Source organism: Microtus oregoni, unplaced genomic scaffold (assembly GCF_018167655.1).
Source record: "Microtus oregoni isolate MIOR12 unplaced genomic scaffold, Mior012 000001F_ref0000356, whole genome shotgun sequence".
Taxonomy (NCBI): Eukaryota; Metazoa; Chordata; class Mammalia; order Rodentia; family Cricetidae; genus Microtus; species Microtus oregoni.
In genome coordinates, this window is record NW_024543060.1 from 49,114,855 (window position 1) to 49,130,386 (window position 15,532).

Here is a 15,532-nt window from a genome sequence, read left to right on the forward strand (position 1 = left end):
TTAGTAACTCTCTGAATTCTTCATGTCCACTGTTCCTTGTCCCCTGCATGTACATATCTACCTGAAGACTGCCTTTTCACCTTGAGTATTCCACATGTACAACTGATTTTTCATGTTGAATGTTCTTTTTGAGAAGTCTGTTGTCATTTGTAGCTCTGTCCCTCCCTGACACCAACTATAAAGTACAAAGTCTGCTGCACAAGTTCTAGTTGGTCTGATTAATAAAAACCCGGCACCAAAATGCAAATCAAAACAACTCTGAGATTCCATCTTACACCTCTAGGAATGGCCAAGATCAAAAACAGTGATGACAATTAATGCTGGAGAGGATATGGGGTAAAGGGAACACTTCTGCACTGCTGGTGGGAGTGTAAGCTTGTACAGGCCCTTTAGATATCACTAAAAGACCTGCCACACAACTGTCTCTCACATTCAGAGGGCCTAGTTTGGTCCTAGGTGGGTTCCCCAGCTGTCAGTCCAGAGCCAGCAAGCTCCCACTAGCTCGGGTCAGCTGTCTCTGTGGGTTTCCCCCACATTGCTCATATAATCCGTCCTTCCTTTCTTTGACTGGATTCTAGGAGTTTGGTCCAGTGCTAGCTGTGGATCTCTGCATCTTCAGATGAAGGTTCTATAATGACAACTAAGGTAGTCATCAATATGATTACAGAGGAAGGCCAGTTCAGGCACCCTCTCCACTATTGCTTGGAGTCTTAGCTGGGGTCATCCTTGTGGATTCCTGGATATTTCCTAGCACCAGGTTTCTCCATATGACCCCCTCTTTCTGTCTCTCCACCAGCTCAGTCATCCTGTTCCCTCATGTTCTCCTCCCCTCCCCTTCATTCCTCCCTCCCTCCCTTCCTCCCATGCTCCACATTCAGGAATTCTTATTTGCCTTTCCTGGGGCATTCATGCATGTCTCTCTTAGGATCCTCCTTGCTACCTAGCTTCTCAGGGGTTGTGGACTATAGCCTGGTTATAATTTTCTTTATTTCTAATATCCACTTATGAGTGAGCACATGTCATATTTGTCTGTCTCTCAGCTACCTCACTCAGGATGGTTTTCTCTAGTTTCATCTATCTGCCTGCAAATTTCAAGATTTTCTTTTACCATTTATTTCAATATTTCATTGCGTAAATATACTACATTTTCATTATTCATTCTTCAATTGAGGGGGCATCTAGGTTATTTCCAGGTTCTGGCTATTATAAATAATGCTACTATGAACATGGTTGAGCAAATATCCTTGTGGTATGAAAATACATCCTTTGGGTATATTCCCAAGAGTGGTAATGTTGAGTCTTGAGGTAGACTGATTCCCAATTTTCCGAGATACCACCATACTGATTTCCAAAGTGGTTGTACAAGTTTGCACTCCCACCAGCAATGGAGGAATGTTATTCTTACTCCACATCCTCCTTAGCATAAGCTGTCAGTGTTTTTGATCTTAGCCATTTTGTCAGGTGTAAGATGGTATTTCAGAGTCATTTTGATTTGCATTTCCCTGATTGACTAAAGATATTGAACAATTCTTTAAGTATATTTCAACCATTTGAGATTCTTCTGTTGAGAATTCCGTTTAGATCTGTACTGCATTTTTTAAAATTTGGATTACTTGGTATTTTGATGTCTAGTTTCTTTAGTACATATTTTAGAGATCAGCCCTCTATCAGATGTGGGGTTGGTGAAGATCTTTTCTTATTCTGAAGGCAGCCATTTTGTCTTATTTACCATGCCCTTTGCCTTACAAAAGCTTTTCAGTTTCAGGAGGTCCCATTTATTTTTGCTCTCAGTGTCTGTGATACTGGTGTTATATTTAGGAAGAGATCTCTTGTGCCAATGCATTCAAGGCTACTTCCCACTTTCTCTTCAATGAGGTTCAGTGTGGCTGGATTATGTTGAGCTCTTTGATTTACTTGGACTTAAAGTTTGTACATGGCAATAGATATGGATATATTTTCATTCTTCTACATGTTGATATCCAGTTATGCCGGTACCATTTGTTGAAGATGCTTTTTATTTTCCATTGTAAAATTTTGACTTCCTTGTCAAAAATTAGGTGTCTCCAATTCAGTTCTCATCCTTCAAACTGACACAGGACTACTAGTATGGCTGAGAGTCTTGGCATCTCCCTAGCCCAGGTATCTGCTACCCTCCATTATCAGAAGAATAAATATTAGCTTTTTTAGCTTCTCTTACAGCTAGAAACGGCCATGTGACAGGATCCTGGTCCATGAGATACATGTCAAAGTCTGTTCAAGTACTCAGGGATGCTTCAGTGAGGATGAATGTGGCAAAACATTCATCTGGGATCTGTCTCTAAATACAGTCTCAAGTTGTGGCTGTCATCTTATTACCCAGAAAGCCAGTTGGTGTTTTATAAACACTTCCTGTCATTGTGGAGTGCCAGAGCCAAGTCATCAGTGATAGAGACTTTAAGACACCTTTTCATGTGAGAAAAATAAATTAATACTGTTTAGGGCTCTATGAGCTGGTATTATACTACCTAAAAGCAAAACTATTACATGTCATGGAGCTATGCTATGACCAGCAACAGAACTATCAACATACAACCGTAAATACTAACACAATTGGCATAATTTGATGTTTAAATGTCAACAGATCATTTGAAACAATCTTATCAAACTATTGATCAACTATGTCTTATTTGTTATTGGAACTAATAATGTTATAGTAGTCTAACACTATTTATGACTTCTAAGCCTTAGAATTGGTATAAAAACTCATTAGCTGCACTCCGCTGTGAGGAGGGAAAGTGCTATGGAGGAGAAAGTCTGGAGTCGGAAGGACACTAGGAACTCTGCAAAGATCAGCTAGATCGCTGTATGTACTACATAAAGTACAAAGTCTAAAAACGAAAGGGCTGGACTATGTTTTGTATTTATTGACTTTTAAAAAGTTTTTAGATAACATATTTTGATCATATTCTTTCCCTCCCTAATTCCTCCTAGATTCTCTCCAGCTCCCCACCTACTCAACTCCATGTGCTTCCACTCAATCAAATCAAATCAAAACAAAACAAAACAAAAATGCCCCAAATCCAAACAAATGAACAACAACATCTCAAGTACAAACAATAACAGACTAAACCACCACCACCACCAGCAAAACCTAAGTAACCTGGAGTCTGTTTGTGTGCTAAGGACTTCTGAGCATGTGCTCATATGCCCAGTGTTACTCCACTACTTTTTTCTCAACTATTTCAACATTAAAAAGCTCTAATACTGTTCTTTATTAAAATGAAAGATCTAACTTGTGAAAAAGTGAATTAATATGGTAAATAAAAGCATTTTTAAGAAATTCAGAGCAGCCGGGCGATGGTGGCGCACGCCTTTAATCCCAGCACTCGGGAGGCAGAGGTAGGCGGATCTCTGTGAGTTCGAGACCAGCCTGGTCTACAGAGCTAGTTCCAGGACAGGCTCCAAAGCCACAGAGAAACCCTGTCTCGAAAAACCAAAAAAAAAAAAAAAAAAAAAAAAAAAGAAATTCAGAGCAAACCTTTTGATTTTCCTGTATTTCTTTTCTCATTAGTTCATTTACAGCAATCCTTGTCAGAGATCTGAGAAAATAAATACATTACTTAATACAATGAATAGAATTAATTCTTCCTGAAGTGTTTAGGAACAATCATTAAATCATTGTAATACAACACTTTAGAAAACACTCAGTTTCCAAGTGCTCCAAGAGGACACTCCCCTGACCTAACAGACAATGTCACCATGTTTATTTGACCTTGCATTTCCTTCATGTGGAATGAAGACTCAGAATTTCATAGACTTCCACAATATGCACCAAGTATTATCATAACTTATCTACCACTGCCTTCGTTTCCAGAGCAGCAAATTACATAAGCATTTTGATTAGTCTGGGATTAATCAATATAGGAAACACAATCATCCATTGGTATAAATGGAGGATTGATTCCTGGATTTCCAATAAAAACAAAAAATCATCGGGGGGGATGATCACAATCATTATTAAAAATGGTTTGTGTCTCTGTGAGTTCAAGGCCAGCCTGGTCTACAGAGCAAGTTCCAGGCCAGGCTCCAAAGCTACAGAGAAACCCTGTCTCGAAAAAAAACAACCAAACAAACAAACAAAAATCCAAAAAAAATCTCAACAACAAAAAATAAAAACAAAAAATGTTTAATTGCATATAACCTACATATATAATCCTGCATATTATAAACTATATAGACTATTTAGCATACCTAATATTCTCTTATATAAATAGTTCATATACTATATTATTTAGAAAAATTATAGAGATGTTATCTTTCAAGTTTAATAAAGAGACCATGATTCTTTCAGTATTTTCAAAATGTATTCATCCATTTTCAGATATGGTACCCAGAGATCAGGAGGGATGATTACATCAACCATACCAGCCACTCTAGAAGATGTTATCATTCTCTTTCAACTTCGAGACAGAATTAAAAATAGATTTTCTATAGATGTTTTCAACCTGGAAAATACCTAAAAGTGTTATTATTATATCTGTTCATATATGCATAAAAGAAAATGCTCTAAAGTGAAGCCTGTTAGGGGCTATGGTAGCTCATACTTACTTGCAGCATTTGATAGTTAACTGTCTTATCAAAATTGAAATTATTCTTCTTTATATGTGAGGTAATTTCAAAAGTTACTATTAATTAAAAGTCATGTGGCTAAGTATGTATTTTCACACACACAATTTCATGCTTTAGATATGAACAGTGTTAACTTCTCAAACTCCTCCATTTAAAGTGGCTGTGTCAGAAGTGTAGATATTATTAAAGCACATTATGCTAATATTTCACAATGAAACTCCCCATTTTTTACAATTATTATAGTAATCAAAGTCACTTAAACAGGCATCATGGTGAAGCCTTGTAATTCTCCCTACCAAAGATGATGAGGCAGGAGAATAGAGGATTTGAGATCAGCTTGGGCCACACAGCAAGAACCTATCCCAAAAAAAATTAAAAAAAGAAAATTACAAACTTTTCTATTGTCAGAGGCCATGGCACATATTTGGGATCTCTTGTGTCCAACAGATACTGTTTGTCTATCTTCCAAATGTAAACCTTCACTTAAGAATCTTTCATTTAAACTCTAAATAAATGGACAAAATGGTATTTGAGAAAAAAGACTTAGCACTCGATCCTGAAAAAGATAAGCCAGAGAACAAGCTGTTCCCAGTCCTCAGGGCAGTACTATTTCGTATACACATGTGACTTGTGTGTTTCTTCTTTCTTAATATACATTTATATTTATTTAATAGTAAACTATTTACTTAATTTCATTTGTTACCTATAATATTATACTTGGTCATTCCTAATCAAAATACAGACTCATCCCCTAGGGATAACCCCAGCTAGGACCCTGGAAAGTGGAGGAGAGGATGCCTGAACTGGCCTTGTTCCGTAGTCAGACTGGTGACTATCCTGAATATCACCATAGAACCTTCGCCCAGTGACAGATGCAGATAGAGACAGACACACTGGAGCACTGGACTGAGCTCCCAAGGTCCAGTTGAAGAGCAGAAGGAGGAAGAATATGAGCAAGGAAGTCAGCACCACAAGGGGTTGGTCCACCCACTGAAACAGTGTGCCTGAGCTAATGGAAGCTCACCAAAGCCAGCTGGACTGGGACTGAACGAGCATGGGATCATACGGGACCCTCTGAATGTGGCTGACAATTCCGGCAGACTGAGAAGCCAATGATAATGGCACTGGGATTTGTCTCTACTGCATGTACTGGCTTTTTGGGATCCTAGTCTATTTGGATGCATAATTTCCTAAGCCTGGATGTAGTGGAAAGGGCCTTGGACTTCCCACAGGGCAGGGTACCCTGCCCTCTTTTAGGACTGGAGGAGGAGGAGGAGGGAAGAGGAGGGAGGGAGCTGGAGGGAAGTGGGAGGAGGGGAAAAAGTGGAAACTTTGATTGGTATTATTTAAAGTAATAAAAAATTTTAAAAACCCAAAATACAAAATATATACTCATCAAAGTTTTGTTATTTTGTAAATCACCACAAAATCTGAAATTGTATCCTGGTTCACTATGAATATGCAAATAAATTATATATTGAAATGAAAAGTATGTTTAATGGTAGCCAATATTTCCTGCAAACACTTCAATTACATAGCTTACTAGAAAAAGGTATTATATAAACTTTCTATACATTTGAAAGATTATGGGCTGGAGAGATAGCTCAGCGGTTAAGAGCATTGCCTGCTCTTCCAAAGGTCCTGAGTTCAGTTCCCAGCAACCACATGGTGGCTCACAACCATCTGTAATGAGATCCGGTGCCCTCTTCTGGCCTGCAGACATACAGACAGAATACTATATACATAATAAATAAATAAAAAAAAGAAAGATTACTAATTTTGAAATCCAACACAAGAAAATAATTTGGCAATATTGAGGGTACAGATCACTTGTTTAGAATAATACTTTTTTATCATGAAAGAATAAAAAATATTTTCTTACTATTTGTTGATCAAAAATATCTTCTTAATCATGATTTTTATTAAAACAATTTTAAAAAATAATTTTTATTTAGCCTCCAATTTAATAGTTCTCTTAGCAGTACAATATACATGCATATATGACACAATATTTTGCTCTAATAAAAACTAAAGATAAACAACGAAGAACCCTAAGTTTTGAAAAGCTAGAATTAATATCTTCATGTTAGGAAATCAGTTGTTTTCATGCATTCACTTAGTGGAAAGAGACCTGCTTATAATCACACCAATAGAGCTTAACATACCTGGCTTTTATGGGGAAGTTCTGCGCAATATCTTTCATCAATTTTATGGCATCATAAACAGGAGTGGACATTATTTGAGAAGCTGCTTGAAAACTAAGATCTAGAAGAAAAAGAATCAGAATCACTGGTGATCTGCTGAAATGTCACAGCCTTGGACCTTCCCACTCTGCAGCTCCCCCGCCATTCTTCCCACAGGCACATGGGTGCTGACTGTTTTTAGCAGCTTAAAAACTTTTAGATGAGAAGCTTCTCCTCAAGTTAAATTAGAGTATGATTTAGACTTTTATAAATGAATCATTTAATACTTATCTGTTTTTCACAAATTAATATCAAAAAGACACATGCAGACACAAATAATTGGCTTCTGTCATAAAACATAAGGCCATATTTTTCTATACTTAGGATGAATGAAATACATGACAAAGGCTTTGATGAGAAGAGAAACAGGGCAAGTTAATGACTACTGGGGTAGGTAACACAGTCCTCAGTGCTAGAGCCACTGCCAACCTGGCCATGAGCCAGTAAATAACATCACCATGCTCATGCAAACAACCCTAATTAAACTAGTCGGATGGACACACACACACAGGAACAGAGAGAGAGAGAGAGAGAGAGAGAGAGAGAGAGAGAGAAGGAGGGAAGGGCTTCAATAGACTTGGTAGAGAGAGAAAGTGACTAGAACTCATTCTATCCAGGTATGAAATGGTTAAAGAATAAATGTGTTCTAAAAGAGTAACAGAGACTAGGGATGTAGCTCAGGAGCAGAGTGCTGGCCTGTCACATGAATGTCCCTGGACTCAGGCTCAACATCTACTCTCCAAAATAACAACAACAACAACAACAAAAAAAAAAAACAAAGGGGATAAAGGGTGCCCCAAAGAGACAATTATTAAGATAACTATTAAAGAGGATTTAACTCAATACATTAACTTTCTCTTTAGATATTGTTTATATCTAAACAATCATATCTCTTTAGATATGTTTATGCTGAAGTAAAGCTAAAATTTATAATTAGCATTATTTTTCCTGAAGTAATAGCTGTGTTGCAAGGAAAACCTATGCAGCTGGGCACAGGCACTTTTAAGCATGTTAGAAATAAGCTTAACCCCATTTTCAAGAGTGAGGGATATTTTAAAGTCAAATTCTTTCATTACTTAATTACACTGCTTTGAAACATCTCACTAGAAGAATCTTTGATTTCTCAAACAGTGGTTAAAGAAGCTACTTTGGAATAACAAAACTGTTTTTGTTTCCATGTCATCTATGTGCAAATCTCAGTCAGGTGGAGGCAAAGCCTGGACGAATATGCCATCGGGTAGTTTCCCAGGGGAGGGCAGAGTCTAAGGAACTAGAGTTTACACCAGCTATATCACGTACTAGCTGAATTAATGTTCACTACAATTCCTTAGCATCCTCAATTGTTTCCAGTGCTACAGGGAAACTATCAGTGTTCATTAATGTCTCTGTTCTAATGACGAAACACAATGGGCAATGTTACAAGCCTCCCTCTGAGGAAACACCTTTCCCAAGATTACTACATGAGGGGAGGGAGTGGAGGATGGACAAGGAGGCAGGAAACAAGGACACTGTGTGCTATAGCAACAGTACAGGAAGAAAAAAGCCTGTGTCATTTCAAAGATTATTTTCAGTGTGATTGTGTCATAAATATGTACTTAAGATATCACCTCCTGCTGAATGATGTTCTATAAAGTAATTGAAAGAACACCACTTATTAGGTAGTTAAGTATAGAAGTTATAGAACCTTAAATAGTCTTGCGAATTCTACCATAGTTTTAAAATGTGATCTTCAAAGGTCTATTAAACAAACTTAAACTTGATTGTGTATGATGCAGTATAAGAATTAGTGTGGACTAAAAATCCTTCACTTAGCATATCAAACTAGTATTTTTTTTATATAACATGTGAGAGGATGTCAGAAGCTCAATGTTAAAGTGAAATAGGAAAGCTTATATGAAAGATTCTGCCAAGTATTTCAGGCAAAAGTAAAATATTTTTGCATTATATATGCTATTTTGTCAAGAAAATTGATGTGGAATTCCCCTCTGTATGGTGTGAATATGTTTTGTTACCTTTGGTTAATAAAGAAGCTGCTTTAGCCTATGGCAGGGCAGAACACAGCTAGGTGGGGAAAACTAAATTGAATTCAGGGAGAATGAGACAGAGTCAGGGAGATGCCATGTAACTACCAAAGGAGAAAGACACTGGAACCTTACCCGTAGGCCACAGCTTTGTGCTGGTACACAGATCAAGAGAAATGGGCTAATTTAATATCTAAGAGCTAGCTAGGAATATGCCTAAGCTATTGGCCAAACTCTAACTAATAAAGTTTCTATATGATTATTCGGGTCTGGGCTGCTGGGAAACTAATACAGAGTCTCAACCTAGAGGAAATTCTAAGGAGTAGCCTTTTAATTGTTGAAAAGGAAACTCCTCACCTATCGCTAGGGATTGGGAAAATAAACTGTGTGAGTGTGTCTTTGTGTGTGTTCTTGTGTATATGTGTGTATGTAAATCTCTGTATGTGCATGCATGCCTGCATGTATGTGCGTGTATGTATTTGTGTGTGTGTGCATGTGTATACTGTGTATGTATCTCTGTGTGTGTGCATGTGTATACTGTGTATATATCTCTGTGTGTGTGCATGTGTGCCTGCGTGCATGTGTGTGGAGAAGTGCTGATTTCCTATCATTCTAGCTCCAGAGCCATTCATACACTTGGCGAGGCTCTCTGGGGTATGTGTGTATATAAAATTGTTAGTGAATACAGAGTACGGTTTCTGGAATGATGGAAATATTCTGAACCTGGCTGTGGTAACTGCAGCAGAACTCTGAAAAAGCATTAAAATCCACTCAACAATACAGCTTAGCGGGGGTGAATCTTATAATGTGTCAGTTATATGTCTCAATAAAGCTATCATATTAAAATGGTGTTTGAAAGACACGATGGAATAGAGGTCTGCTAAGAAAGGGGCAATGTTAGAAGCATGCCCAGCACTGTACCTTGTAACTCCCAGACCTTCAAAGGCATCATTGCTTTGCTGCTCTCAATCAGGTACTTCTGGAATACTGTCAGATTATCTTTAAGATCGGAATATATTTCTCTGCATAAGAATATTAAGTAATGTTAATTGTCATCACTTACCACAAATTGTGATATAAGCAATATACTTTTGAAATTCTTTTCTTTAATTAGAAAGAAGTTAATCATTCAGAATTCAGATAATAATAGATTGTGATATAGCGATAAACACAAACTTAATGAATAAGATAAACATGTCTCCCTTTAATATATATATAAAACAAAAAGTATGGAGGCATGGATTCTCAATTATAATAATACCTGTAAGGATGTAAGGAAGACAATTGAATTACCAACTTCTACATTTTATTTCAATGACTTAAAAATTATAAGCATTGTTTCTATATTTGAAAACAGAAACAATTTTACAACTAAAGACAAATAATATTCCCACAGCAAATGCACAAGACTCTTCTTACGCAGCCTTGGAGTTTTTTCTAGTTCTTTAAAGTTTCACCTCTGACCTACACAGAAAGCTCAAGTAAGGAACTCTGTAAACACATAAGCATCTTTTAGCGGATTATCAAAGAATAAGATAACCAAATGGCATTTTACTATACACATTGTATAAATATTATCTTTTCTGCATTGCTCATGGAATCAAGTTTTAGGTTCACAGTTATTTCCTATGTACTAGTCAGTGTCTAATGGTGAAACACCAAGAATCACTGAATATATAGAAACACAGAGAAAAGGCAAGTTTTTGCCTGATTATAGGAAAAGCCTCTATTTCAAATATTTATTTTAAGGAAAGACAAAGCCACCTAGTTAACATATCTGCATCAGTATTATTTCATATGCTCCAGATTGTCACAGCATATGAGATTGAAAGGATGAAGTGCTTGCTCAAATCAGGGGAATGCGCTGCCTCTTGAATTCTGGGGACTCTTTCCATGTTTTATTTTTTTGGGGTGTGTGTCTTTTTTAATGTTTCTGTTTTATCTCCCTAGTTGATATTGTGTTTAGATATTAAATAGCCTCAAATAGAAAAGTTTATGTATTGGAAAAAGTTTAATAAAAATGAATTCAACATTATCTAATACTAAAATGGAGAAATATTTGTTAAAATAACTTTATATTAATTTAGCAATATCTCTTTTGTGAGAAGAACTGTAGCAAATATGTATCCATTATGCCATTAAAAAGAAGAATGCTGTCCATGTCCAACCAATGGGATGGCAGTGAGGCGCCCAAGAGCAGCTGCCTTACATAGCCTGGATCTCAACAAGTAGGTTGGCTGGCAAGTTAGCACCCAGGCTGCTCTGTAACTGCCTCCCCAGTGCCTGGAGTATAAACGCAGCACACAAGGGAATCAATAATTGGTTCGCAGAAAAACAGGAGAGTGGAGCATGGGAAAAGGAAGAGCACTCTGCTTTCTCAGCCTTCCTCCTCCCACATCCTCCCTCCGGAATCAAGAGTGGAACAAGGGCATGGCCAACCCCAAGGTTAAGCGGTGGCGGGCAGGACACATATGCGCTCTATGCTCTAACATGTCTGCTCTTTGGGAAGTGAGGACACAGGAGGACTGTGCTCTCATGGCTGGAGTGGCATGGCACAAGCAGACTGCAGGGGTTGCTGCTTATTCTTCCTGACATCGACACACAATCCTCTGCTCCTCTGACAGACACGCAGACTGTCCCCATCTTAAACTTAAGTTTCTAGCTCCCAGTACTCAATTCTGCTTTTCACGACCTGTTCATTCTCAGATACTCTATTATAGGAGCACGAACGTACTAAGTCAATGTGGCCCCTATAACTGTGATTTCATCGGGCAAGAGGATGTGTGCAGATGCAGAGAGCTCTAGACCAATGGCAGTATCCTTCCTGAGAAGTGGGAGAGTCACAGAAGGAAGAGGGCCGTGTAAACCTCTCTCTTCTTTTCCATCACCCAGTGTATGACTCCAGTTAGCGATCATACTAGTATAGAGTGTGTTTATATTAGACATGGTAGTATTTCTGTGTACGTACAGGCACACATACGTGTGGGTGCATGTGCAGGACCGTGTGTGGAGTTATGGTGTCCGCCTTGTTTTATTGCTGTTTCCTCTCAAAGCATCTCACTGGTCTGGATCTCACAGAGGAGGCTGACACCGTGGCAGCTTCCCACTGTGCGGATGACATGTGCAGGATATCATACTAGCTATGTTTACTTGGCTTCTGCGAACCGAATTCAGGTCCTCATTCTTGCACAGCAAGCATTTCACAGACTGGATTGCCTATGAAGCTCTTAGTCAGAATCATAATTTATACAGTGTTTTGTTTTTACTAATTCAAACAATGTATGTATTTTATCATATAATTCTTCAGGGTAAAGGATTTTGTTTTGAAATAAGTAACTGAGTTACTGTGCAAGAACTATGTGACTATTTCCCCTTTTTAAAACAATTTAGAATTATAAAAGATATTTAAAGGCATACAATTTATTTCCACATAAAGTAAAATTAAAATAACTATAGATTTTAACATATTACAACACAATTGAGAAATGGAATAAAATTATATTGTTTATTAGATAAATATTTTACTTATTATTTGTAAGATGCATTAATACTTTTTGTGTGGCTAAAACAGCAAAAATAAAATCCATTCATCTCTTAATGCAGCCTAGTATTCAAAAATGTCACCCTTGCTCCGTATTGTTAACTTTACCACCAGGATCAATAACTTTAGTGTCTTAAGTATATTAGCAATTAAGACCTAAAGTGTAAACAGAAGCATACAGGATTCACCAAATCTTCCTTTCTAGTAGTTTAGACTCCACACACATAAAATTACAGCTAGTCTTACCCATGAGTATACAGAGAGACCTTAGCATTCCATTCTTCAAGCAGAATGGCAGAAGAGGGGAAGGGGTATTTTTAATTCTCGCAAGGCTGCTGCTTATATGAACATATAAAATTATATGAATATGTAAAATTAAGTAATCTGGGACAAAGAAATTTGTGGAAATTACTCTTTTTATAGAGCATAAATTTTCTTAAGATTATTCAAGATTTTTTTAAACCATTAAATCTGTGTCAAGTATCAAATTATTTCACAACATTAGAAGTTGCTCACATTACTAATAGAAGGTGTGTGGTAGAACACATATGTATGGTATATGTATGGGTATATACATGTGTGTAAGGTGCACATGCATGTGTGCACACACATGGAGGCCAGGAGGACTACAGGTGTTTTTGCTCTTTCATTGTCTGCATTATTCCTGGACACAGGATCTCTTAGTGAACTTGATTCTAGGCTGGCAACACTCAGACCCAGCGATCCTCCTGTCCCTAACCCCACAGCCCTGGGGTTATAGAACCCTGCATGGTCATGCTTGGCTTTTTCATGGGTTCTGGGGATTGAAACTCAGGTCCTCACGCCTTTACAGTAAGCGTTTACCAGCAAGCCACTGCCACAACCCCTGAAGTCATCTTTTTACTCAGGTTTTCTCCCAACAGAAACTTAATTCAATCAATTGTTTCTTCTTGACTTTAAGAATGCCCAGTTAACAAATAATAACTTAATCAGTATAATTTTCATTTCTCCATGTGCGTGTGTGTGTGCGCGCACACACACGTGCATGCATGTGTGCTAGCAAGCCCCAGCAAGCCTCCTCTTTCTGCCCCTGCTCCTCAGCACTGGAATTATACACACATGACTAAGCTTGACTGTTTTTACATCCAGACCAGTTTCCCTTCCCTCCTCCTAGTCCCATTCTTCTCCCCCTCCATCCACTCCTTCTCACTGTTTCTTTTCAGAAAAATATGCTCCCCCCCCCCATGGATATCAGCAGCCATGGCAGATCAAGTTGCAGTGAGACCAGGCACCTCCTCTCCTGTTAAAGTTAGAGGACTCAATCCAGTAGGAGGAATAGGGATCTAAAAGCAGGCAACAGAGTCAGAGACAGGCCCTGTTCCCATTGTTAGGAGTCCCACGAGAAGGCCAAGTTACTATAACGTTTATTAGAGGGCTTGGACCAGTCCCATGGAGGCTTCCTAGCTGTTGGTTCAGTCTCTGTGAGCCCCTATGAACCCAGGTTTAAGCTTTGATTTGTCCATGAGTACAGATGGATTTGAATTCAGGTCTTCATCCCTGTAAAGTAAGAACTCCTTACCACTGAGCCACTGACTAAGCCTCTCTTGTCCTCATTAGTACTAAACATTTATATAATGTTAATTATATACATGTTTATACGATTTTCATATTACAATATTTATAATCCTCACATTTCAAATACTTTGTATGTTTGTACTCACAGTACAGTTTCCTAGTATCCTACTATGGGAACTAAGTCACTCAGTCACTAACCGTCACTACAACTCTAATTCCTAAGATAACAGCACAGCATAGCTCACAGGAATAGTGTGTGTGTGGTTTGAATAGGAACAGTCCCCAGGGCTCAGAGATTTGAATGTTTAGTCATCAGGAGTGGCTCTACATGAGAAGGATTAGGAGGTGTGGCCTTGTTGCATACGAGTAGGTGTGCCCTTACTGGAGAAGTGTGTCCCTGGGGGTGGGCTTTGAGGGTTTAGAAGCCCATGCCAAACCCAGTGTTGAAACCGCCCCCCCCCCCCCAACCTCTCTCTGGCTGCAGATCAGGATGTAGCTCTCAGCTATTTCTGCAGCATCACGGCTGCCTGCTGTCAAGCTCTATGCATGATGAAAATGGATTAAATCTCTGAAATAGTAAGCAAGTTCCAATTATACGGTTTCTAAGAGTTTCCCTGGTCATGGTGTCTCTTCACCCCAGTAGAACAGTAACTAATTGTGGGGGCACACAGACAGCTCAGTTTCCATCTAGAGTCTTGTGTTCAAGCTTGCCTGCTCTGCTTTTCCAATAACCTTGAAGGCTGTGGGGGACTTCTGACTTAGCCCGTGGGAAAAGAGCTCTATCTAGTAGAAAGAATACTGCTGACGCCAAACCTCAGGAATGTCAACCTAGATAGTCAGGCTGTATTGGAGCAGCAAGCATATGATATAGGAGGCCGCTCACTCAAGGACAGCGATGCTCTTGTGGTTAGAGACTGACTGACTGGCTATGCTGTGCTTTGTTCTGCTTTTGCATATAAGCATATTTTCTGATAAACTCTGGGCTGTTTGGCTGTTTTGACATGACCAAAAAGACCTCCCAATTCTACCCTGTGTCTTCTGACTCAGTTGCTCTCATCCGACATTTCTTTGGCCTTGATGATCCCTATTCCAGGTTCTCTAGCCGACTTTGCAGGAGTGGGCGCTCTCACTGAGACAGAAGGGCTGTCTGACTGGCAGCAGAGGACAATGCAATCTGATGACTGACCCTTATTCCATCGTTTTAAGGTTTAGCTTGGTCTATAAAGTTTGGGGTTTTGTTATAGAACCATCTTTTTCTGATTAAAGAGGGGAAAATGCAAGTCATTGAAAGTTCCAATTTCTATTTTGCTAACTATTTTGGGGATGCAATGCCATACTAGAAAAGGAATTCCAAATTCTAATTTAGACACAACAGCATATTGAACATATTTCAATTTTAAACATTAATAAGAAAGTAAAGTTTGATAGTAAATAATTCAATACACAGAAAAATGTTTCAATTCCTGGCAAAAATACATCAAGAAAAAAAAGCAAAGGTCAGGAATAAGTAATTTATTGGAGAAGAATCTCAAAGTCCAATAAGTATGCATAGAGAAAGTAATCTT

General features: G+C 38.4%; 1 protein-coding gene across 1 annotated transcript in view; it reads right to left on the minus strand.

The window, feature by feature from the left end:
- Uggt2 (UDP-glucose glycoprotein glucosyltransferase 2) overlaps positions 1-15,532 on the minus strand; it is a 100,355-nt gene that overhangs the window by 68,223 nt on the left and 16,600 nt on the right. The window contains exons 8-10 of the mRNA XM_041676912.1: positions 9,794-9,894; positions 6,774-6,873; positions 3,518-3,578 (exon numbers count right to left, since the gene is read on the minus strand). Of these exons, the coding sequence (XP_041532846.1) occupies positions 3,518-3,578; positions 6,774-6,873; positions 9,794-9,894 (262 nt within the window). The remainder of the gene's footprint in view (positions 1-3,517; positions 3,579-6,773; positions 6,874-9,793; positions 9,895-15,532) is intronic.